General features: G+C 54.3%; 1 protein-coding gene across 1 annotated transcript in view; it reads left to right on the top strand.

Annotated features, from left to right (window-relative positions):
* Positions 1-1137: 1137 nt before the first annotated feature.
* The window catches only part of TAF4 (TATA-box binding protein associated factor 4), a 54831-nt gene continuing 31778 nt past the window's right edge, over positions 1138-24190 (top strand). The window contains 4 exon segments of the mRNA XM_081149248.1: positions 1138-1454; positions 1456-1500; positions 1502-2030; positions 2136-2553. Of these exon segments, the coding sequence (XP_081005374.1) occupies positions 1213-1454; positions 1456-1500; positions 1502-2030; positions 2136-2553 (1234 nt within the window). The 5' untranslated portion in view covers positions 1138-1212.

Raw genomic sequence — 24190 nt, forward strand, 5'->3', positions numbered from 1 at the left:
GACCAGGGCGCTTATCTCGGGGCGGCGGAGGGCGCGCTCGGGCCGGCGGCTTCCCCACCGCGCCGAGGTCCGGGCTGCGGCCACTGCTCCGCAGCCGGAGCCGGGTCCCGCGTCTCCCACGGCCCTTCCCAAAAAAGGGGAGAAGGAAACCACAGGGAATGTCCCAGAAACCATTTTTTGGTGAAAAACAAATACGCCTCCTCCCACCTAGCCCCCAAAACACGCAGAGAACTTTACCCGAAATGTTTTATCTGCTCGCAAACACGATTTCAGATGACTTACAGGAAGTAAGGGACGGAAAAGGGTCTCTAGATGGGTCCGTTCCCCGTGGAGCACCGGTCTCCGCGGCGCAGTCGGCTCCCTAATGACTTATCTGGAGACCGAGCGGCCGGAGGCCTCGGGCCGGCCTGACTCGCGGGCACCGTCCTCCCGCCGCGCCCCGCAAACGTGCAGCGCGGAGCCCGGTCGCGGACACCCCGCCGGGCCGAAGGGCAGGCCCGCGCTCGCCCCGCCCGGTGCGCCGGCTCCAGCCCCGCTGCACCCCCGCCCCCACCCGGAGCAATGGCGCCGGTCCCGGTCCGCGTCCTTCCAGGGCGCACAGTCTCCGCGGGCGGCGGGGCGAAGGGCTTCGGGGCCGCGGAGTATGGCGCCCAGTCCGCTCCCCTCCTCTCCGGCCGCAGCCATTTTGGAGAGAGCGCAGACAAAGAGCGAGCCCCGACGCCGCCCCGCCAGGCTCGGGCCACAGTCCCGCACACCGCCCGCGCCACGCCGCCCGGCGGCCCGCACCCCTACACCCGCACACCCGAACACCTCGCAGCCCCCAGGCGCCCACCGCCCGCAGCCAGCTGCCCGCCGCAGCCCGCCCGCGCCCCGGCCTCTGCCGCTCGCAGCCATTGGCCGCGGCTTTAAAGAGAGCGCTGCGGCCAATCGTCTGCCGCCGGGCGGCCGGGCGGGGGACGCCGCGCCCAATGGGGAAGCGCCGGGCGGCGGGCGGGGGCGGGCGCGCCGCCGCGCCTGCGCAGTGCACCACCGCGCCCCCCCCCCCCGCGCCGGCCACCCGCGCCCCCCGCCCGGCCGCCGCCCCCGCCCCGCCCGGCGCGCGCCGCCCCCCGCCCGCCCCCGCCAGCTGCCCGCCTGCCCGCCCGCCCGCGCGGAGCCGCCTCCCCGCCCAGCGCCGGCCGAGCGGCGGCGGCGGCGGGCCGAGGAGGAAAGATGGCGGCGGGCTCGGATCTGCTGGACGAGGTCTTCTTCAACAGCGAGGTGGACGAGAAAGTGGTGAGCGACCTGGTGGGCTCGCTCGAGTCGCAGCTGGCGGCCAGCGCGGCCCACCACCACCACCTCGCGCCCCGCGCGCCCGCCGCCGCGCTCGGGAACCACGCCGGAGCCGGAGCGGCCGAGGGCGCGCCCGCCGCGGCGCCGGAGCCGCCCCCCGCAGGTAGAGCGCGGCGCGGCCTGGGGCGGGCGGAAGCCGCCGGGCCCGCGTCTTTACCGCGCCGCCGCCTGTCCCCGCAGGGCCCGCCGCCAAGCTGAGTGCACTCGAGGCCGGAGCGCCGCCGGGGCCCGGAACCGGGGCCTGCGCCGGGCCGGGGGCCGCGCCCGCCGCCAAGCCCGTCGCCCGCAACGGCCCGCCCGGCGGCCCCGGCGCCGCGCAAACTTTGAATGGGAGCGCCGCGCTGGGGAACTCGCTCCGCGCCGCCGCTGCCGCACCTGCTGTCAGCCTGCTGCACAACGGGCCCCCGCCCGCGCCGCCGCCCAAGCCCGCCGCCGCCACTGTCATCCAGACGCCGCCCTTCCGCGGCGCCCCCGCCGCGCCCGCGCCCCTCGCCCCCTCGCCCCCCGCGCCCCCGGCCGCGCCCGCGGGTCCCCCCGCGCTCCCCGCGCCCGCCGTGCCCCCCGCGCCCGCCGTCGCCCCTCCGCCACCCAGCGCCACCAGCCTGGCCCGGCCGGTCGGCCACACGGCGGGACCCCCGGCGGCCGCGCAGAACGGGGCCAGCGCTGCGCCCGCGCCCTCCCCGGTCCCCGCGCCCTCCCCAGTCCCAGCGCCCGCCCCGGCCCCGGCCCCGGCCCCGGCCCCGGCCCCGGCCCCGGTCTCGGCCTCGGCCCCGGCCCCGGCCTCCGCCCCCTCGCCCGCCCAGGGCCCCGCGCCCGCCCCCGCGCCCGCCCCCGCGCCGGCCGCCAACAGTCAGCCCGGGCCCGCCGCCGCGCCCGCGCAGGTGGCCAAGGCCGACTCGCCCAAGACCGCGGTGCAGGCGGCGCCCCCGGCGCCACAGACCCTGGCGGCCAGCTGCCCGGCCGGCGCGGGGCCCGGCATGATCCTCGGGCCAACTATGCAAGGGGCGCTGCCCACCGCCACGGGCCTCCCGCCGCCCGCCCCCGGCACCCCCACCGGGCTGCCCAAGGGCTCAGCCAGCGCGGTCACCCAGAGTCTGCCCAGGACGCCTTCGGTCACCACCAGCGGTATACGGGCCACGCTGACGCCCACGGTCCTGGCCCCGCGCCTGCCACAGCCGCCCCAGAACCCTACGAACATCCAGAACTTCCAGCTGCCCCCAGGTAAGTGACCGCTTAGCGGGTCTCTGCTGCCCCAGCTGGGAGTCTAGGAAGTTGTAGGACTGGAGGATTTAAGGTCATGGGTCTTGCAAGGGCCTGCGGCAAGTTAAGGTGCACCTCTGCCCAGGTGTGGGAGAGTCGCCCAGTGTGTGTGAGTGTGTGTGAGTTCTTTCACACCCAGTGTGATGTGGCAGCCGGGATCTGTTACCTTGTACAGCGGTTGGCTTCAGCTCAGGTCTTTGCGTTGCAAAGTTTCTGTGTCAGTGCTCACAGTTCCTTTGCTGGTCCTGTGTGCCCTTGCTTGGTGTCCCCTCTGTGGACAGCAGCAGCAGCAGGGGCTCCTGGGGACACCTTACTGGGTTATACAGGGCTTGGAGACATAGCCTGGGTTCACACTTGGTGATTTCCCCTCCTGTTTCTGGGATAAGACATGTGGCCTGTGTTTTCACTGAATTCTCCTGCTCCTTTAGTGTCTGGGGCTGTGGTGGTGTTTCCTGATGGTGGGTCAGGCAGAGTGACACTCCCTCCTTGAGGCTGGGCAGGTCTGCATGGAGAGCTTCTGCTTCCCTGCTGATACCAGAATGACAGAGGTCCCAGGGCACCTTGGGGGACTCCTGAGCACATACCCTTCCTGGGCTGCAGCAGTATTTCAGCTCTTCTTGTCACTACTGTGTCGTTGAGCACAGTGCTCACTGAAAGGACCCCAGTTCCTTTGGTTACGACCGTCCAGTGACATCAGTGGTGGGCATGTGCTCACTGGTTAGTGGGTCTTTGGGAGGTACAGACACAGCCTCTGTGTCCTCCACTCTCAGTTTCCTGTCATCTTGACATCCTTTCAGGTTCTTTGGGTGTGACAGTGCAAGATCCCCACAGCCTGACACGTCCCACTGCTTCACTCTGGGATTCTTAGGCAGAGGGAAACTTTACAGTTGCGGCGCCCTGCTTTCTGTTCCGTCAGCTCTGCCTCGCCTGCGTGGACTGAGTGCCGAGCTTCTGGAGAGCTCCTCCCTTGCTGTGTAGTAACATGTGCTGGTGTAGCAGCTGCCGCGGTGGCAGGAATAGTAGAAACAGCACCTCCAGTGTCCCCCGTGCTTGCTGGAAAGAGCCATAGGTCACCCTGAGAAAGAATTCCAGGGAGTTAAGAAGGAAAGGCTTCCTGTCACCGCAGGTGAGCTGGTCCTGGGGGCAGAGCTTGGCGGGCATCTGTTTTGGTGGGGTGCAGGCAGGGACAGGGCAGCCAGGACCAGTGCTGTGGGAGGTGGTGGGCTGCATGCAAGGGGAGGAAAGGCCCTGGAAGTTACCCGAACACATTGTGTTTGTTTCTCAGTTTGTAGGGGTGTTTTATTGATGGCTCTGTTTTGCTCGTTGTGTATTTTGACCTTTTAGTGGAAAGTATGGCTGATCGTTTACAAACGGGAATTCGTGGTTGTGGTACATGATGTAAGCTGTCAGGAGGCTGTTTACCTGTCTGAGAAGGTGCCCTTTCAATGGCACTGCTGGCTTCAGCACTTGCTTTGCTCTTTGCAAGGATGGTCCCCACGCGGTGCGTTGGTTATTTAAACCTGGTATGAGCTTGTCTGTGAAGTTTGTGAGGTAGACGCTGGGCCTGGCTTTGAAGGGGCAGGGAAAGGTGTGGTGTTTGGGTTCAGGGGATTCCCTTGGTCTGAGTCTAGTGTACCTTATTTCTTCTGTGGGCAGGAAGCCGTGGTTCGGAAGGGGTGACCCTGGACTCACACTTTCTGTTCTAACGTCAGTGTGAGGGATGTCTTTGTGTGACAGGTAGGCAGGCAATGGGGTAAAACCTGTGCCCGAGGTCTCTTGAGTCTTTGCATTAGTCTCATGTGTGAGAGCACAGAACAGCTCGTGTTGACATTTGGGTGATAAATGCTGAGAGCTGTGCTTTAAAGGGGCCAAATGCTTTCTAGAAAATAAAAGGTTTACATCCATCTGTTCACCCCCCCTCCCAGGTTGATGCTCTGATCAGAAACTGATTAATTATGTTATTTCATTTTAATAACAGAAGCAAAAAAAAGTATAGTTGAAACTACTCCTAGTGCTCCCCAAAGAGTGCCCTCTTTTAAACAGTACAGTTTAATTCTGTAAACCAAAGTGACAGATGTGAATATTCTGGTTATATCACATAATTGACTGGTCAGAAAATATGAAATTCTCCTATTGGATGTTTCTTTTTCATTGAAGTCTGTCATCATAACAAGGTGTAAGCAAAGGTAGGAGTGACTTACAAAGATAGCTCTTGCTGGGCTAATTGCTTCTTGTTACGACTGTGATACAAATGCTTGGGGCGGGATTAGGGGCCTCAGGGTTGTCAAAGCCACACAAAGGTGTTAAGTGAAATAACAGACTGTGGGCAGTTGGAGAGTGTGAGGGAAGCAGGCCCTTCCTGAGCCCTCCCTTCCTGGGGTCAGTCTGGGTGAGAGGGGAGGCTACCAAGACTGAGTTTGCTAAAACCAAATTCAGCATGAGCCCATTGTGGGCTGACACTGAAGTACACAAGGCCCAGGGCTGCCCCCCAGGGGATGGTGACACCTGTCCCTCTCCCCTTTCACACCTTGTCTGTCTGTCCTGCAGAGAATTTGCTCTCCTGTGGCTCTAAGGTTTGGCCAGGGTGTAGACTCTTGTTCCAGGACAACACCGTTTTTCCCCCACTTGTCCAGGTAGCTTGGCCTCGGGGACATTTGCATGTGACTTATTTAAAGTGAACACTCCTGTCCTGGCCCGGTGGCTCAGTTGGTTGGAGTGTCATCCGCACACCAAAAGGTGGTGGGTTAGGGCGCATACCCAGGTTACGAGTTTGATCCCTGGTCGGGGCATGTACAAGAGGCAACCCGTCGATGTTTCTCACCTCAATGTTTCCTCTCCCTCTCCCTCCCTCCCCTCCTTTCTCTTTCTAAAGTGGATAAAAAAATAAAGTGAACACTCCTGGGGTTAATATGCTTGTAGAGACCAGTGTCTGGGGTGTTGCTTCCCTAACATGTGAATTGAATTATTTGTTTGTGGGGAAAGAAAGAGTCCAGTGGCATCTGACGATGCTGCTTGGGCCCGGCTGAGTCGGGAGGGTCATCCCCAGCTGGGTGGTGGAGAGTGTGGTGCTGGGCCCTGAAGTTACAAGAACTGGAAATTCTGGTGGCCGACTTTGGCAGCAAGTGCTTTGGCACAAGGGATGTTCTCAGAAGTTGAGATTTTCTTACTCAAGGGCACTGTTGCTTTCTGACCTGGGATAGAACGTATTTTTTCTTGAAGCCTTGGTTTTCCCAGCTGGAAGAGGGGTTGGCATTGGTGAAACCCTGTGAAATTGTGTTTGGTGAGTGGCACACACCGCTCTTGCAGAGCTTTTATAGTATTCACATGCTGTCCTGGCCCTTTATGTTTTCACTGGTTTTCAAACATCATGCAGCTATAGAGGCAATGAGGACTCCAGACAGCTTTGTTGCCATTCAAATTGTGACCAGACGGCCATGTTCTCAGGGACCTAGGAGCCTGCTGCTGTGGCCGATGCTTGTTCTGTAAGTGAGAAACCTGCCCAGTTTGTTCCAGGGGGTCCCAGACGTGGGGGACCTGCCCTGCAGGCAGGGGTATAGCTGCCTGCAGAGAGAGTGGACCTGGGTATGGTCTAACCTTTGGCCAAAGGCCTTAACCAGTTTTCCTTTTGCTCTGCTTAGGTAGCAGTGACATTGGAAAGAAAAAGGACTGACTTTTTGGGAGCTGTCCATGGCCAGCACTGGACAGCTCTCCATAGCTAACCTTCCACAGCCCCAGAGGGGATGCTCTGGGTGTGAGCTGGGGGTCCCTCTTCCTCGCCCCCTGTTTCAGCTTCATTCCTGGTGTCCCCAGCATCTCTAAGGTGGACAGAGCCATCTGGTACTGGGGTGGGATGATGTTTCACACACGTGGGTGTGTTTTGGAGCTAGTGGTCCTCACATTTTAACAACAAGGAGAAGGGGGTACCTTAGGCCCCCACCGTGGGTGTGTTTTCCTGTTTGTGATGCTGGAGGGTGCTGACTGCCCTGTGCTGAGGGCTTAGGACGGAATTACTAGAGTTTGAAATTGGGCGGCTTTCCCAGCCCTGTACAATTTGCCACCCTTCCTGTTTGTTCAGGCTCCGTAAGAGAGCATTTAGGGAAGTGCTATCCTGGCTATGTGGGTGGTCAGTGGACCCAAGGGGCCAGGGGGCTGGCTCCCAGGGTGGTTCTTTCATCCCCAGGAGGTCGAGTGCCTGGCTCTCAGGTGCCCTTCAGGAGTTGCTCTTAAGCAGCTGCCCAGCGTTCTGTATGTTTATAAATATGACTAGAAAGCCTTTTTAGTCACATGTGAGTTGATCAAACTCATAACAACTGGTTTTGAAAATCTTAAAGCAGAGATTTGAAAGCACTCTGGAGAAAGTTGCCTCAGATTTGGGGAAATTTGCGCAGTTCTCCAAAGTACTTTAACTTTTCTTCATGTTGACGGAGCAGGAATCTCAGGTTGACTCTCTGGTTCTGGGAAACAGTGACTGCTCTCAGCTCTGACACTTGCCACAGGCTGGAGGCCGGCAGCGTGACTTAGTGGGCCTCTGACTGTCATCAGACAGGTACAGTAAGGAAGGAAGCACTTCTGTCCCAGGTGCTGTGCGTGGGAGCATGACAGGGACTGTCCTTTCCTGTGGTGGCATGGTGCGTTGCACGTGCGTGCACATGGCATGTCTTAGGATAATTGCCCTGTAACCCTGTGGAGTAGTGAGTGCTGTAAAGTTGTGTGTGAGACTGGGAACTGGTTCTCTCTGTGGTGGGGCCATGAACTCTTTGAATTAGTACTTCTGATTTTTACATGTCCTTGAATGTCTATTCCCAGTAATTAAAATATTTAGGAAACAGATATAAAAATTGCCCAAATTTGAAAAGCTCATAGATGTCCCTCCTCTCTCCCATTTGTCTGGCTGCCTTCTCTGGCTGCCTCCCTGCCCAGACACCGCTGTGTGTGAGAAGACTGAGGCTGGGATGGAGGCTGGGGACAGAGGCTGGGTGGCGGGGGACTGAGTTAGGGGGTGGAGACCATGGAGCTCCCCTCCCTGCCATTGTGGGCGTCGTGAGCTCAACTCCCTACAGTCTGCCGGCCTGTGGGCCTGTGACGCTGGATCGGACCTTTGCTCTTCTGTCCTGAAGTTAGAGCCTTGATGGGACTTTCCTGCTTCTTCCACCTGGCCTGTGAGGAAGGGGTGCACATGCTTCTGTTGACCCCTGAACTCATGAGGAGCAGTGTGCCAGGTGAATGGGGGTGGGTGGGATAGCCCGTGACATTTGGGAACTTTCACCCCAGAGGGCCTGTGTCCAAATAGTTCCCGGCTCCAGAGATTGGGAAGAACAGAGACAGTTCTTTATGATGCCACAAGATGGAAGTCAGATTTCAGAACCTAAGCGGCAAGCAGTAGGAGCTTCTCTAGCCTGAAGTGACTTGTTTTGGGGCATAAGTGGTCAGAGTGGACAGAGCAGGACACTAAGAGCCAGGCCAGCTAAGCCCTCCTCCCCAGAGCTGCATGTGTCCTGGTGTCAGCTCGGCACTGACCTGGAACAGACCACACAGGATAGGGCGAGACTAACACCTTTGGAAGAGAAGGTGCCGGTAGTGGGGTGGCCGTGCTGTGCGTGCACACAACGTGTCATCACAGGTGACAGGAAGGAGGAGCTTTCCACTTCTGTTAACAATTTTTTTATCCTCACTTGAGGATATCTTTCCACTGCTTTTCGGAGAGAGTGGAAGGGGAGAGAGAGAGAGAGAGACACGCACCCCAACTGGAGCTGGGGATCGAGCCTGGAACAGAGGTATGTGCCCTTGGCTGGAATTGAACCTGGGACCTTTTGGTCCTTGGGCTGATATTCTTACCACTGAGCCAAACCAGCCGGGGCGCTCTTTCCACTTTAAAATTTTTGCTAATTCTGTGGGACAGTCAGCTGCTTAGGAACAGTTTTTAAAGGAGTTGTCTGCCTCTCATAGCAGAGCTCTGTCTTTCTGGTTTTAATATAACCCCCACACGGATGTGTGCAGAGGCTGGTGTCGGCTCGCACAGCAGACCATGGAATAGGCTTGTCTCCTGTCGTCTGCCCTTGTAAGAGAGCTACAGAACAGTGGCATCTTAATATTATGGCAGTTACTGGAAAACTGAAAATGGAAAGCCTTTTTTTATAAATACATTTTTATTGATTTCAGAGAGAGAAAGGGAGAGGGAGAGATAGAAGCATCGATGAGAGAGAGAAACATTGATGGGCTGCCTCCAGCATGCCCCCTACTGGGGATTGACCCCGCAACCCAGGTATGTGCCCTGACGGGGAATTGAACCTGTGACCTCTTGGTGCATGGATCGACGCTCAGCCACTGAGCCAACCAGCCAGGCAGAAAAGCCTTCTTGATGGAGTTTTAGTGGAACTGTATTATTAAAAAATATTAACCATTTGAAAAATGACTTTTCTACCTCTTTAAAGTTATAAAATTATTTTTATTCATTATAAGAAGCGGGAAAGAAAGGAAAACTGAGTAAAACCACTGTGTACTCACCTCACCTTGGCTGCTGGTGTTTTGGCGTTGGCTGTTGCAGCCCGTGTTTTGGCAGCTGTGCTCTGGCTTTTACAGTCGGGTCGCCCATGGTCCCACTGCTGTGACCCGCGTGAGCCCACTGTGTGTGGAGCGCATCCCCGCCCCTTGGTGATCTTTGAGGCTCCCTTGTTTTGCCTGGTTCTCCACCGTCACGGGCCCTGTGACACTGCTGTGGCTGATGTCCATGACTCTGTGATAAATGACCCTTTGGTGAGAGTCTGTGTGCAGCTCTGTGCACCTGGTGGGTGGAGCCTTTTCCGGGATTTGATACAAACCACCTTTCAGAGGCTGACCATTTATACTTTTGATACCAAGTTTTTAGAACCAGGGCCCAAGGACAACTTTTTGGAAATCGATACATTCTGAAGGCTTCCTCTGGAAAGTTGTATCTGATGTTAATTTGGTTTCTTTGAGTGGCTCCAGCGAGTTCACATGGATGTTGGTGGGGACTGTGGTACATTTGTTCCTTCAATTTTTTCTGGGGTGAATCTGCAGCCAGGGAGCGGTTGTTGTGGGTGGGGTCCAGGTGCGTCATCTGTGGTCGAGCCAGGCAGTCAGCAGGTAAGCAGAGCTTTGGCCCTTTTCTCTTGTTAGTGTGATGAGGGAGTAAGCTGCCTGCCAGGCCACGTGACCAAGAGGGCACTGCTGGGCGGGTTGGGGAGGCCTTTCTGAGCAGGTGATGTTAGAACCGAGATCTGGATGGTGAGAAGGGAGCCAGCCATGCACAGCCTCGGCCTGGGTTCCAGGCAGAGGCCCAAGGGGGGTCAGTAAGCAGGTCCTGGCTGGAGTGGGCGAGTGAGGGGCCATGGAGAACAGGTGGGGCTGGCCGGGCCACGGAGCCGTCTTACCCAGGTATGCTGTGGGATTGAGTTTATTCCAGGTGCCTTGGCAAGCTGTTGGAGGCTTTTAGACAGGGTAGCAGTAAAACCTAAGTTGTGTTTTAAGATCACTTTTGTGTGTGGGCTGTGGAATGCAGGGGTGGTGGTGGTGGCTGGGTGGGGGTGCTGCTGTGGTGTGGAGAGCTGTGGACACACTCACAGGATGTGCTGATAGGTGAGGGTGACTGAGATTGGGACTACCTTCCCTGGATGGGCAGTGGGGGAGGGGAGGAGGAGTGTCCCTGTTGGGACAGGTTAGATCTGAGATGCTGTTTCTGAGAGGAAGCATCTGAGGTGTATGAGACATTGAATATAAGGCAGGGGCTTGGGGAGGGGTCACATGGGGTCAGAAGTCAGATTAGGTCAGAGTTTGGGAGTCACGGCATCTGGTAGGATTTTCGGTCTTGGGGTGAGACCCCCGCAGGGTGTCTGGTGCTGAAAGAGGTGTGAGGCCCTCCTGGGCGAGCTCTCCAGTGGCTTAGAGGGTGGCAGGGGACAGGTGGCTGCCAAGGAGAGGGTAGCGATTGGGGCCAGGCAAAGCTGTTCCTGAATGCTGCCAGGTCTCTGGGGAGGAAAGGTTTGGGACACTTGTTTTAAAAGGTTTTTATAATGTAGGAATGTTTGTCATTAAGGTAGCAAGTGTCTCCTGGTTTCTTGGCCTTTTTATTTATGAAAGTGGCTTAGAATGGACGTTGCTACTTTGGTGGATAGTTGAGTTGCTAGACTCAGGTGGTTCTGCAGTTTTTGTGTGTGCAGTCCTAGACTTCCTGTGGGTGCTGATGGATGACTCATACGAGTCTGAAGGTTTCTGGAGCCACGTGGACCCGTGAAGGTAATCTCCCTGGATGAAGCTACCGAGGCCAGGCTGGCAGAGGTGAGCAGTTTTTCAAAGACCCTGTGGCGACTTAACAGAGGGGTGGGGCCTGGAGAGGCCCTTCGGGCTGGCAGTGCAGGGCGCTGGCTCCTTCCTGCGGCATCTGCTCATGAAGCAGTGGATGCAGAGGGACCAGGCTTTTTAAAGAGAAAGCCCATGGAGTGAAGTATTTGTGTGCCCAGCGAGAAGCTGGCTGTGTCTAGGAGCTGGCATGTGTGCTGGAGACCCAGGCGTAGGAGGCTGGACTCTCAGGTTAGCAGGGACTTGTCCTTTGTGGTCCCACCTTGAAAGGTCCGAATGGCTCCCATGTGCTCTGGGGCTGGAGGGGTGAGTGGTCAGGAGACACCCTGGTCTGGGGTGCAGTCCCTTTCTCCTGCACGGGGAGCTACAGAGGCTGCTGGGGGCTGCCTTGGTGGACAACCAGTACCCCTGATGTGGCCTTGTGGCCCGGCTCTGGCTTGTGAGTTTGGTCTGTCAGTCAATCAGCAAATGTTAACTGAGCACCAGTCCTGGCCCAGCTCTGTGTCCTGTCCTCTGATGGGCTTGTGCTGGGACTGCGGTAGATCCGCATGTTGGGTGGATGTCCAGTCAGTGGTGTCGTTTCTGAAATGGAGTCTCACCAGCCGCTCTGTCCCGGTGCATGTCCCAGATCGCATCTGTCTGTCATGTTCTGTGGACGCTGCAGTTTCTCTGCTGCTCAGGGCTGATTAGATAGCAGGTCGGTGCTGCTTCGTCCTGTACCCACTCAGGAAACAGTTCAGAATGGCTGCTCTGAGAGCCCTGGAGTGAGGTGGTGGAGATGCCCCAGACGGGCTGTAGTTTGTGGTCTTTCTGGGGAGGCACAGAGAGCCCTGAGCTGGTGCCCTTCCATGTCTGAGTCCATGTGGGGCTCCTGCACTCTGTGGCCGACCCCTGCTTTCAAGTCATACTAGGAAGTTTGGAAACCATTGACTGGGTGCCAGCTAGGGTGCCTGTCCTGAACCCATGGTCTAGGCTGCTCTTGTTCGGCGCTGGGGCTTCCCATCCAGACACTCCTCTGCATTGGTCCCCGAGACTGTGCTCCTGACAGTATTGGCTCCATGACTGCAGGGCTGCCGACCTGCTTGGTACCTACTGCTCTAGAGAAAACCGTGTCCCCAGTTGGGAGAGCCAGAGGCCTGGCCTTGGTGACACAGGCAGCCTTTTACCTCCTTGAAGTCACACTTAGGCAGGGATGACTTGTGAAAGCACAGAAGGTGAGAAGTCACCAAACTCTGTTCTTGTGTCTGCACACGAGGTGGTGCGATGCGTATGCGAGGGACTGTGTGAGTCAGTCTTGGCGGCTGTGAAGGGCCACATGCTGGTAGGATGTGTGTTCACCTCTGTGCACAGGACATGTTGAGGGCATGTTGGTCCAAGGACTCCCTGCTGGTCGCCACTTCTGCGGGGCTGAGGTGTGGGCATGGGCCTGTGGACAGGTTCTTTATCTTAAGCAATGAGATTTTATTTCTCTGAAAGAGATCTGAGCTATTAGGATAACTTTAGCAACCATTTGATCTGGTGGAAGATCCTGGAGTGGTTATCCTTGGAATTGTGTGTGTTTTTTTAAACTTTATCAAGCAGCCTCTAGATGCTTGGTGTAGGTTGGTGGGCACTTGCCAGGTGGCTCCCGCCTGGGAGCATGTGGTCTCGGTCCCAGGGACCCTGTGTTTGCAGGCTGAGCTTGCTCTTGGCTGCTCCGCACTCATCCCCTGGCTGGGGCTGCTCCACTTGGGACTCACGCACGGTTCCTGTGGCTTCTGGAATGAAGCCCGGTCTCCCGACAGTGGCCTGACCCGGGTGGTGTCGCAGTCTAGTTCTAACTCCAGCACAGCCTGCTCTCTCCCTCAGCAGTCAGCAGGCCAGGTCACGGCTGCCCTTTGCAGTTGCTGGCCCCTCTGTCCAGAACATGGTTTTCTGGACACCCTGCTCAGCACTCCGGCCTCAGGTCCTGAATGCCTGCTGGACACCCGGTGCTTCCTCAGGATGCTGTGGCCATGTCTGTGGTTTTGGCGGTGGGCAGGTGGTCCTGAGCCCGTGCAGGCGAGGCTCTGTGGGCTCACTGAGGGCAGAGGGCATGGCTGGCTGGTATTCTGGAACCTCAGCATGAGCGTGGTGCTCGGGTAGTGAGCATGGTGCTCAGGTGGTGGGCGTGCCTGTGGCCTGAGTCAGGGCGTCTCCAGGAGGCATTTGTGGTCTGTCCCCTGGTCAGACAGGCCAGGACTTTGGAAGGCCTTTAATTGAGACCGGACTAGGTGAGGACAGGATCCATCCATGTTTAGGGGTCAGATGCGTGGAATTGAATTAGTCACAGTCGTTGGTCCTGGCACAGCCTGCCTTAGTTATGTGTCATTTAAACAGTATAATAAGCACCTGCAAACACCACCCCAGAAGAACTGGGACCCAGCCAGCGTCTCCCCTCACCTTTGGCAGCTACTGTCTCACCCTGTGGTCACCACACCTCCACTCCCCTTTCCCACCTGCTCGTGGCCTCCTCCCAGACATGGCTAAGCACATGGGTTGATTTTAGCTTTAATTTAGTGGAAAGAGCTCCAAACTGTGGGTCACCTTTTGGAACTCTGGCTGGAGAGCAGCTCACCATGCCAGGGTGGTGTGTTTGGTGGATGCAGAGCTACCCAATGTGGCTGGGGGTTCTGGAGTTAGGTGGGTCACATCAGCGTGATGACGATTGTCATAGGGCGTGACTTAAGAGTGGAAGGAGGACACTTGATAATGGAGCCTGGACTTAAGGTATAAGTGATTGTCCCAGGTATGTCCAGTGGCTCTCCTGCTCTGGGTGCTGACATTCTGCTGGGGCTGGTCCCAGGTCACTGAGGAGGCTGCATGCGAGCAGACATTTGTGCCCTGCGTGCCCAAGGTACCTGTGACTGACCCCTGCCTGACTGAAAGGACACACCTTGAGCCTGTGTCCCATGTCCTGTCCTGTAATGTATGAGGAGTCCTGGGTGCGAGCCCTGTGGCTTTGCCACTGTACTATGGCCCGGACAACTTAGCTCTCCAGGTTGAGCATGATGCCCTCTCTTATTTCTGTGGGAGTTTCCTTCTCTTCTAAATAATTTCTCTCCGTCTTTTTTTTTCTGAAATTCCTTTTACTTTTCTAGAGCACTCCCTATATTCAGGTGCATTGTTTTCACGTCATCTCCCCTTTTTGGGTGCCAATCTTCCCAGCTCCCCCTGAGTTGTTCCATGAGAGAGGAACCCTGTGGGTCCCCAGCACCCAGGACAGCACTCAGTGCATAGTAGGCCCACAGGTCCGTGTCTTGTTGGGGACTTTCTTGAAGTGTCTGGTGGTGCTGGCTTGTCTGAGCATGGTAGGGATACGGGGTGGAGAGCCGTGGTGGCACTAGGTACCCTCATCTTGCATGGTCAGGTGGGACTCTTGATGCCAGATTGCCCTCAGTTTCTCAGGAAAGGACCTTCCTCCCCTCATGTCTCTGCCTGGACACACGGCTCTGGGGTGCTGTCCATGTGTTCCCGGTCCCTGTCCACATGTTTCCTGGTCCCCTGTCCACATGTCCCCCAGTCCCTGTCCTCTCTTTGGCAGGCACCTCCCCTCCCTGCTCTTCTTTCTGGGGTCTCCTTTCCTCTTTCATGCGTCTGTTGAAATCTCTGCCCCTGTTCCTGTTCTCCCCTGTTGAGGGGTTGGCACCATTAAATTCCTCTGCTTGTGTTGTTTTGTCCTCACATGAGGATATTGTTCCCATTGCTTTTCAGAGAGTGGACAGGAGAGAGAGAGAAAAAAAAAGAAACATCTATGTGAGAGACACACATGAATTGGTTTCCTCCTGCATGTGCCCTGACTGGGGCCAAGGATCAAGCCTGCAACGGAGGTACGTGCCCTTGGCCAGGATTGAACCCGGGACCCTTCAGTCCGCAGTCAACCCTCTAACCACGGAGCCAAACTTGCCAGAGCAACTTGTGGTTTAGTGTAGTCTCAGGGAAGGGGTAGAGAGACAGGACAGGATTCTGCCAGTCAGCCAGCTACCTGGAGGCTACTTCTCCTTAGGGAGATTTTCTTAGGGGGTTGAGGGTCACCTCCTTGGAGTCTCCAATACTAGAATATGGTGTTTTTTTTTTTAAGTAAAGACTGTTTGTTTAGAGCAGCTTTAGTTTCACAATTGATTCATCCATCCACCTGCTGAAGGACGTCTGGTTGCTTCCATTCCTGTCAATCATGAACAAAGCTGCTGTAACATCCATATGCAGGTTCCTGTGTGGACACCAGCCTACAGCTCCTTGGGGTAAACACCAGGGAGCATGACAGCTGGATCCTACGAGTATTTACTTTTGTGAGAAACCACCAAGCTGTCTTCCAAAGTGGCCGCACCGTCTGCGTTCCCACCAGCAGTGACTGAGCCTTCCCGCTGCTCCGCGGCCTCGCCAGCACTTGGTGTTGTCAGCGCTCTGGATTGTGGCCGTTCTGATAGGTGTGCAGGGGAGTCTCATTGTCGTTTAATTTGCATTTGCCTGATGACATGGGATGTGGAGCGTCTTTGCATTTGCTGATTTGCCACCTGTGCATCTTCGGTGAGGGGTCTGCGAGGGCCTTGGACCGCTTTTAATCGGGTTGTTTGTTTTCTTACCGGTTTTGAGAATTCTTTATATATTTTGGAAAACAGTCCTGTGTCAGATGTGTCTTTTGCAAATATCTCTACCCTCTGAGGCTTGTCTTCTCATTCTCTCAATATTGTCTTTTCTGGAGCAGAAGTTTATCATTTTAAGTTCAGCTCATCAATTTCCTCCTTCATGAGTTGTGTCTTTGGTGTTGCATCTAAAAAGTCACCGAGGTTTTCTCCTGTGTTATCTTCTATGAGTTTTATAGTTTTGTTACTACATTTAGGTCTGTGATCCATCTTAGGTTAATTCTGTGAAGGGTGTAGGTCTGTGTGCAGCTTCAGTGTTTTGCACGTGGATATCCAGTGGTTCCAACACCATTTATTGAGGAGACTGTCCTTTGCTCCTTTGTCAGAGATCAGTTGACCCTGTTTCTGGGGCCTGTTTCTGGGCTCCTGTTCTGCTCCGTGGGCCTGTGCGTCTGTTCTTCCACCAGTAACCACACTCTTGATGACTGCAGCTTTCAGTCAGTCGTGAGGTCGAGGGCATCAGTCCTCCAACTGTTCTCCCCCTTCATTGTTTAGTTGGCTGTTCTGGGTCTTTTGCCTCCATATAAACTTTAGAACCAGATTGTCTATATCCCCAAAATAACATGCTGGGTTCTCATGGGGCTTGCATTGAATCTACAAATCAAGTTGGGAAGAACTGAAATCTTGACAATATTTATTTTTGTCCATGAACATAGAATATTCTTCATTTATTTAATTCTTCTTTGACTAATTCTCAGAGTTTTAGTTGGCGGCATATAGACCTTGTATGTATTTTGTTAGATTTGACCTAAGTAATTCATTTGGGGTGTACTAATATGAATGGTATTGTGTTTTTAATTGCAAATTCCACTTGCTCCTTGCTGGTATATATCAGCCTTATATGCTGCAACCTTGCTGTAACTGTTTACTAGTTCCAGGACTCTGCCAGGCAGGAGAGGGGCTGCCCTGGGAGGGAAGGGGGCAGGAGGAGGATCGGTAGAGGCTGGAGTGAGGGAAGTCCATTTCCTGCTCTGCAGGTGGTTCCGCCTGTCCTAGTCCTCTCGGGCCAAGGTGAGGAGACCCCCCCCCAACCAGATTCCACTGCTGACTAGCTGGGCAGGTCCCCCAACTCCAGAAATCTCAGGTGTCCCAGCTGTAACTGGGCAATGAGCAGTGCCCCCTCCAGAGGGAGCTGGCTCAGTCCGAGCCCTCTGGGGCTTTAGGTTCAGGGGGGATTTTGATACTTGTGTTAGAAAGCAACCCTTTGCAGCGACAAAGAGGAGGCCGCCTCATGGTATGACAGTATGGGTGTGGTGGCCAAACAATGTTGGTGGCCCTGCCTGTCTGGGTGGCTGTGGGGGTGTCAGGAGGTGGAGGTAGGAGGAAGAAGGGCCTGGGGCAGCCCTGGACGGGGCCCCCCAGGAGCAGGGTCCTAAGCAAGGCTGGTTAGCTGCCCTGTGTTGGGATGCCCTGGTAGGGGATCTGAGGTGTGGGCAGTGATGGCTCGTCTCTGGCTCCCTTGACTGTCACTTTCCTTGATTGAAATTTGATCATGTAGTTTATGTCCCTCTCACCGAGGAGACCAGGGTCACTTTCTGTGGCAAAGCCCGACTTGTCCCCGTGCAGATGGAGTGCTGCCCTCACATAGAGGGGAGGAGGCTGAGCACTACAGAATGTTGGGCAGGTGTCCCTTTTGTAAGTGTCACCACACGCTGAGGTTCTTTCAGTGAGACTGGCCCTGAAGGTCGGTCGTTGTCCCTCGCTCCATCCTGTGCTGCTCTGATTAAGTCTTGTTCTGCTGGCACATGGGCACACACTTTCCCTTTCACGTGGCAGGTCCCCTGCAGGGGGAGGAAAGTAAGGCGGCACCGTGGGTCTTCCTGTGTGCTCTCTTATTTACTCCTGCCTGCGGAGCTGGAGAGCATGAAAAAACCTGGACATCAGTGCCTGCCCACCGCGGCCACGGTGACCTCTCCAGGGAGACAGGACAGTTCAGCAGGACGGGGTCAGGGCTGGAGTGCCGGTGGCAGGGTGGCTGCTGAGGAGACTAGGGCACTTATCTGCCTTGGGACACCAGAGTCCCTAGAAGTGAGAGTGTGTCCTCCACGCAGTGACACTGAAGTCCCACCCTAAAAGAAAAGAGTAAACTGTAGGAAAACAGATGCTGACCTTTGTGACCTCATGTTGGGAGGTTTCCTAGGGCAGGAGCAGCATCTGCCCTGGAGGAGGAGGTGACAAAGTGGACTTCAGAATTGACAGAAATTCAGAAAGTGAAAGGCGGCTGTGCAGTGAGGGTGCAGCTGGTGAGACTGTGTGTCCAGAGTGCACGGGGAGGACCCACAGCTCCCAGTAGGAAGACACAGCTCTGTAAGAATGGCAGGAGGTGTGCATAGACAGGATGAAGGTATAAAAATGGCCAGCAGACGTGTGACAGATGCTCATATCCTAGAGGACCGTGCAGGTGAAAGCCCCATGGCATACCTGGCCTATCCACCCCCCAGCACGCTGGCATTAAGGGAACCACCACCCCTCCTGGGGGTGGATGTGGTGGGCGTGGAGCCAGCAGAGACAGCAGGTAGGAGGACAGCTTGGCAGTGTGGACTGCCCTGTCCTGCAATCCTGCTTCGAGAGAAAGACACGTCCACATGATACTGGTGGGAAGCTTTGCGGCTTTACTGATCATAGCCCAAACCCGAAAGAACCTGGAGGTGTGTTAGGTGGTCCGTCCAGGAAGTTGGAGCAGAGTACTGACACCTGCAACAACATGGGGGCAGGGTCTAAAAAGACTGTCCGGGAGAAGCCAGACACAGCAGCCCTCAGTCCGCCTAGCTCAGAGGCAGCAGCATAGTGGCCATGCACCCCGCCCGGGACTGTTTAAGTTGATGGAAGTGTGTTCAGTTTGATTGTGGTGGTGACTGTACAACTGTGTGCATTTGCCCAAACTCATCAGATTGTGTATTTAAAATGGGTGCATTTTATTCTCTGTAAGTTGCACTTTAGCAAAGCTGTACAAAAAGTTCCCACTGGTCCTTCCTCCTGCCCTGGTGTCACACACAATGTCCCAGGGGTGTAGTGGGTTGTGTCTGGTGTCTGTCTATTGGTTTGAAGTTCCAGGTCTGCCATCTCCTGAAACCCAGTCGGCAGAGTAAGGCCCTGGGGTGGCCTGTAGGGCTTGTGGGGACTGCACGCACTGCTATTAGGTCTGTCTGATTCTAGCTGTGTAACCTCCCGCCCCTCACTTAAAAACACACACACACATACACATATATATATATACTTATTAATTTTAGAGAGCAAGGAAGGGAGAGGGAGAGATAGAAACCTCAATGAAAGTGTAATCGATGGGCTGCTCCCCGTATGCGCCCTGCTGGGGTTGAGCCCGAAACAGGGCGTGTGCCCCGACTGGGAATCTTGGTGCCTCGACACCCAGCCACTGAGCCATAGCAGCCGGGCCTTCTCTCCTTGCTTTTATTATTTTTTATTTTTTTAAATAATTTTTATTTTTAAAGTATTACAGATGTCCCTTTTTCTCCCCAATGACCCTTTCCCCCCCGTTCCTTCCCCCTCCCCAGTCCCTCTCCCCACCATTGTCCGTGTCCTTGGGTTGTGCATATATGCATATAAATTCTTTGGTTACTCTCTCCCCCTCCACCCCCTCTCGCCCTTCCCCCTGACATTTCGTCAGTCTCAAGTATGCTTCCATGTCATTGAATCTATTCTGCTCGTCAGTTTATTAAGTTCTTTAGATTCCATGTATAAGCGAGATCATGTGATATTTTTCTTTCACTGCCTGGCTTATTTCACTTAGCATAATATTCTCCAGGTCCATCCATACTGTCCCAAAGGGCACGAGATTCTTCTTCTTTACAGCTGCATAGTATTCCACGGTGTAAATGTCCCACAGCTTTTTAATCCACTCACCTACTGATGGGCACTTGGGCTGTTTCCAGATCTTAGCTATTGTAAACTGTGCTGCTATGAACATTGGGGTACATATATCCTTTCTGATGAATGTTTCAGGATTCTTAGGATACATTCCTAGGAGTGGAATCACTGGGTCAAACGGCAGCTCCATTTTTGGAGTGGGAGCCCTGCTGGCTTGTGTGTGAGACAATGAGAAGTAGTTGTGCCCGTGAAAAGAGGTTCCCGCAGCCCAGTGGACTGGTAGGGACTGCGTCTCCTCTGGGGAAGGTTGTCTGTCTGTGGGGGCCAGGCACCGAACCCCAGGTCTGCTGTGCTTTCCTCCGGGTGCGCTGGTGGTGGTGGCGGCAGTCTCGAGAAGGAATACGCAGTCTGTGTTTACAAGTCTTTGATTGCTTTCTTTCCAAGCAGTACGTGCTCATCATAGAAAGTTTGATGAAGACAGAAAAGTGTGGGAAAGAAATGGGTAGTAACCTGTCTTTGCGGGGTGATCAAGTGGTTTTTAGATTTGTCCCTGATGTCGTCCCTGGGTCCTGACATCTCCTGCATCTTCCTCTGTTTTGTGGTCAACACAACTTTAACGGACAGGTGCTGAGGTGACCTGCACACTCCTTCTCAGGGCTGGTTGAGTGCCAGCTGTGTCGGGCACTGGCACCTGTGAAGGAGGTGCTGCCGGACGGGGAGCCCCTGCCCTTCCCTCGAAGCTCAGCCACAGTGAGGCAGGGCAGAGGGACCTTCCAGACGGTGGGCTGAGAGCTGCATTTGGGAGCAGCCGGTGGGGGGAGTGGTCAGAGGGCTTGAAGTGGTGGCAGACCTGCTGTGAGGGTGTTAGGCATGAGTGTGATGGGTGGTGGGTGTGTGGGGAGGGTGATGAGTGTGTGGGTGGTGGGTGTGAGTGTGGGGAGGGTGATGAGTGTGAGTGTGGGTGTGAGTGTGGGGAGGGTGATGAGTGTGTGGGTGGTGGGTGTGAGTGTGAGGAGGGAGATGAGTGTGAGTGTGGGTGTGAGTGTGGGTGGCGAGTGTGTGTGGGGTCAGTGGGGGTGTGCCCAAACTGTGCTGTTTCTCTCCTGCCTGTGTGGAGGGCTCTCCCTGCCTGAGTTTACCTGGATGTTTTCCCGTCTTTATGTGTGTGTGCTAAATGTCCTTTCCTTTTAGTAGTAAGCTCCCGGGGACTAATTTTTGCGTATCACAAGGTGAGTTGGCTGTGAGAGGGTCCTGGAGGTAGCCTCTTTTGGTCCCCTCACATCTCTGCCCTGGTTGGCAGTGAGCGCTCTCTCGCTGGGGCAGGAGAGCTCTCAGTACCTTTGTTCTCTTTGCCCTGGGCCTGGAGGGGGACTTTGCCCAAAGAGCCGGGAATAGTGTTTAGAGAAAACCAAGACTGGGGTTGGTGTTGCTGATGTCACTGCTCTGGGGTCCGAGTGGAGGCAGCCAGCAAGCACATTGCAGACACGTGGGTGAGCTCCGGGCGGTATCCCGATTCAGTTTCTAACTGGTGGGTTCGCCCGTAAGTGCTTTGGCGTGATGTTCGCATTGCTCCTCCCGTACAGAGAATCTTGGCTGCTGGTGATAGGAAGTGTTTATTTACCTGCTGTGTGCACCGGGGCTTAGTTGCAAGTGGACTCAGTGCGTGAAGCTCTTTGTGTGTTCAGACTCCACAGAGATAATTCTTTTTGTGTGTCACGTACGGGTTTGATATACAGTTCACTTCTGTTTGTTTTAGTTTGTTTTCAGTTTTAGTTTCTATTTTCTGTTTGTTTTAAAAGATGAAGGAGTTAAGCAAAAAAGCACGAAAAACCACAAAAAACACACAGACAACAGTGTGGTGATGACCAGAGGAAAGGGGGGTGGGGGACATAGAAGAGGGTACAGGGGGATGGAAGGCGATTTGACTTGGGGTGGGGAACACACAGTCCAGTATACAGGTGGTTTATTGTAGAACTGTACACCTGAAACCTGTATCTTATTAACCAGTGTCACCTCAGTGCATTCAATAAAAATGAAAAATAATTTTGTTTTGAACCTGTGAGACATTCCCATGGTGCAAAGTCCGAATTTCCTAGATTTGCCTTCATCCCTGTTTCCCTCCCGTCGGTGCCTCATTGGTGTCTGCGCGGGACACTCCGCGACCCGCACCAGTGGGCTCCGACACAGGTGTGCGCCTTGAGGGTCTTTTGTGTTTGATCCTCACCCGAGGATGTTTTTATTGATTTTAGAGCAAGAGTAAGAGGGGGGGAGAGAAAAAGAAACATCAGTCGTTCCCTTCCATAGGCCCCGACCAGGGATCAGATGCACCACCCAGGTTGGTGCCCTGACAGAATCAGACTGGCGGCTTTCAGTGCACAGGATGGCGCTCAGCCAACAGAGCTGCCTTGCCAGGTCCAAGTTTTTCTTCACACGACCTGCATTCATCTTCTGGAGGCATTTTAATTGAGAAATTTAACATTTTCTATCTGCTGCCCACAGAGAACACATGATTTCTGATAGTGCAGCTCCCGTCCAGTCACCTTCCCAGGTGATGTGGAAACCAGGTCCATGGCATCTGAGGGTGTCGGGGGCTCACCTGTAACTGTAGGTCTGCGCATGTGCACCTTTTTGGAGGGGGGCATAATTTACATACAACCATGTGTACCCATTGCGGGCATCCCGGTTGAGTTTTGAGAAGTGTGTGCACCTGTCTCCCCACTGTCACCATCAGATGCGACGTCCCTCTCACTGGGGAGTCCCCGAGTGCCCCTGGCTGGTAGTGCTCCCGGCCGGGCAGGCCTTTTTGCCTTCTGCCTAGTAGTTTGGTTTCGTCTTTCTAGAATCTCATCTGAATGGCTCACATGCTGCAGTTGTGTCTGTCTTCACTCCATGCATGTTGCTGCATGCAGCAGGATGTGTTTTTATGCTGAGAGCATCCCGTGTTTGGACACACGTATCATCCACTCACCGTTTGGCAGGGTGACGAAGCTCCTGCATGGACAGGTGTGTGGCAAGTGTATGCTCAGCCTCGTCAGGAACTGCCAGCCCTTCTCAGTGGTCCGGCGGCGCCCTAGGGTCCCACTGCCCCATCCGCCAGTGCGTGTTCCTCAGTTTAACGGGCATGGTTTCACACAGGAGCATTCCCCCTTCTCAGTGTGTGGCCTGTGCGTTTTCACAAACACACACCGTGAACACATCCTCACAGCAGGATCAGAAATACTCCAGAGCCTCGGCTTCCTCTCGCCCTGGGTGGTTAGCCCATCTCCACCCTCATCCCAACTTGTTGCTGCCTTGTCACAGGCTTTATGTAAGTGAAACGATCCAACCATAGTGCTCTGCGTCTGGTGTCTTGCACTTGGCAGGGCATGTGTGAGATTTCCGCAGTTGTAGCAGGTGCTAGGAGTCTGTGCCTCCTCCCGAGAATTCCACGCTAGGCATGGACTACCTGTTCTGTCCAGTTCCCAGTTTTGGGTTCTTTCCCCCGATTGTTACGAATAATGCATCTGAGAAAATCCCTGTGAGTCTCGAGTAGACCTGATTTCATTTCTCTTGGGTAGACACCAGGAGTGGGATTGTTGGATCCGGGAAGCGCGTATTTCCCTGTGTGAACCGCTACGCCCGCCGAGTTGCAGTGCTCTTCCCACTAGCAGTGTGTGATGGCTGTTTTGAGTCCTTGCCCAGCATTACTGTGGTCAGTCTTTAATTTTAGCCATTTCTGGGTGTACTGCTGGCCCACTGAGGCTCTAATTTGAACTTCCCCAATGATTAATGATGAGCATCTTTTCATGTGCTTATCTTTCATTTGCATATCTTTTGTGAAGCGTCTATTCAAATCTTCTGCCTGTGTTTTTAATGGAGTTGTTTGTTTTATTACTGACTTGGTAAGAGTTTTAAAAACATATTCTAGATATAAGTCCTTTATCAGATAAAATTGTTTTATAAATATTTTCTTAGTCTGTTGCCTTTTCATTCAGAGAGCAACTTTTCCATTTTGAGGAAGTCTGGTTTATCAGTTTTTCCTTCAGAGTTTATGTTGGGTCTCATCAGAGAGATTTTTGCCTAACTCCAGGCACAAGGATTTTTTCCCCATATTTTCTTCTAGACTTTTTATGGTTTTAGCTCTTACTCGATCTAATTTGAGTTAATTTTGGGATAGTTGTAAGGGAGGGGGTTGAGATTTATTTTCTTCCTGTAGGATGTCCAGTTAATTCAGCCCTGTTTGTTGAAAATATCTTCCTGTCTCTGTTGAATTCTCCTGCTGCTTTTATTGAAAGTTAGTGGGCTGTGTGTCTGTGGACCAAGTTTCTGGACTGTGTCCTGTCCCCAGGCTTCAGAACAGAACCTGATCAGTGTAGCCCTTTGGAGAAGGCCTGGAGTTAGACTGGACCCACTCCTCTTTTTCAGATGTGTTTGGTGCTATTCGGGTCCTAACATTTCAATAGAAGTTGTAGAATCAGCTTGTCATTTTCTACAAAAAATGTCTTCCTGTGTCTTGCCTGGGATTGTGTTGAATCTGTAAATCAGATTTATGACATCGACATCTTAACAGTATGGAGTTTTCTGATCCATGAACATGGCAAACCTCTCCATTTATTTAGGTCTTTCAGTTTCTTGCAGCATTGTTTTATAGTTTTCAGTGTTTGTCAATTAACATGTTTTGTGAAATAGAACCTTAAACAGTCATTTTTATGTTATGTAGATGGTATTTTAAAAAACCGCAAATTCCAGTTGCTAGCTTTTAGAAATACAGTCACTTTTTAAGTATTGACTTTAAATCTTGTTACTAAGCTTAACTC

This window comes from Miniopterus schreibersii, assembly GCF_964146895.1.
Source record: "Miniopterus schreibersii genome assembly, chromosome: 10".
NCBI lineage: Eukaryota > Metazoa > Chordata > Mammalia > Chiroptera > Miniopteridae > Miniopterus > Miniopterus schreibersii.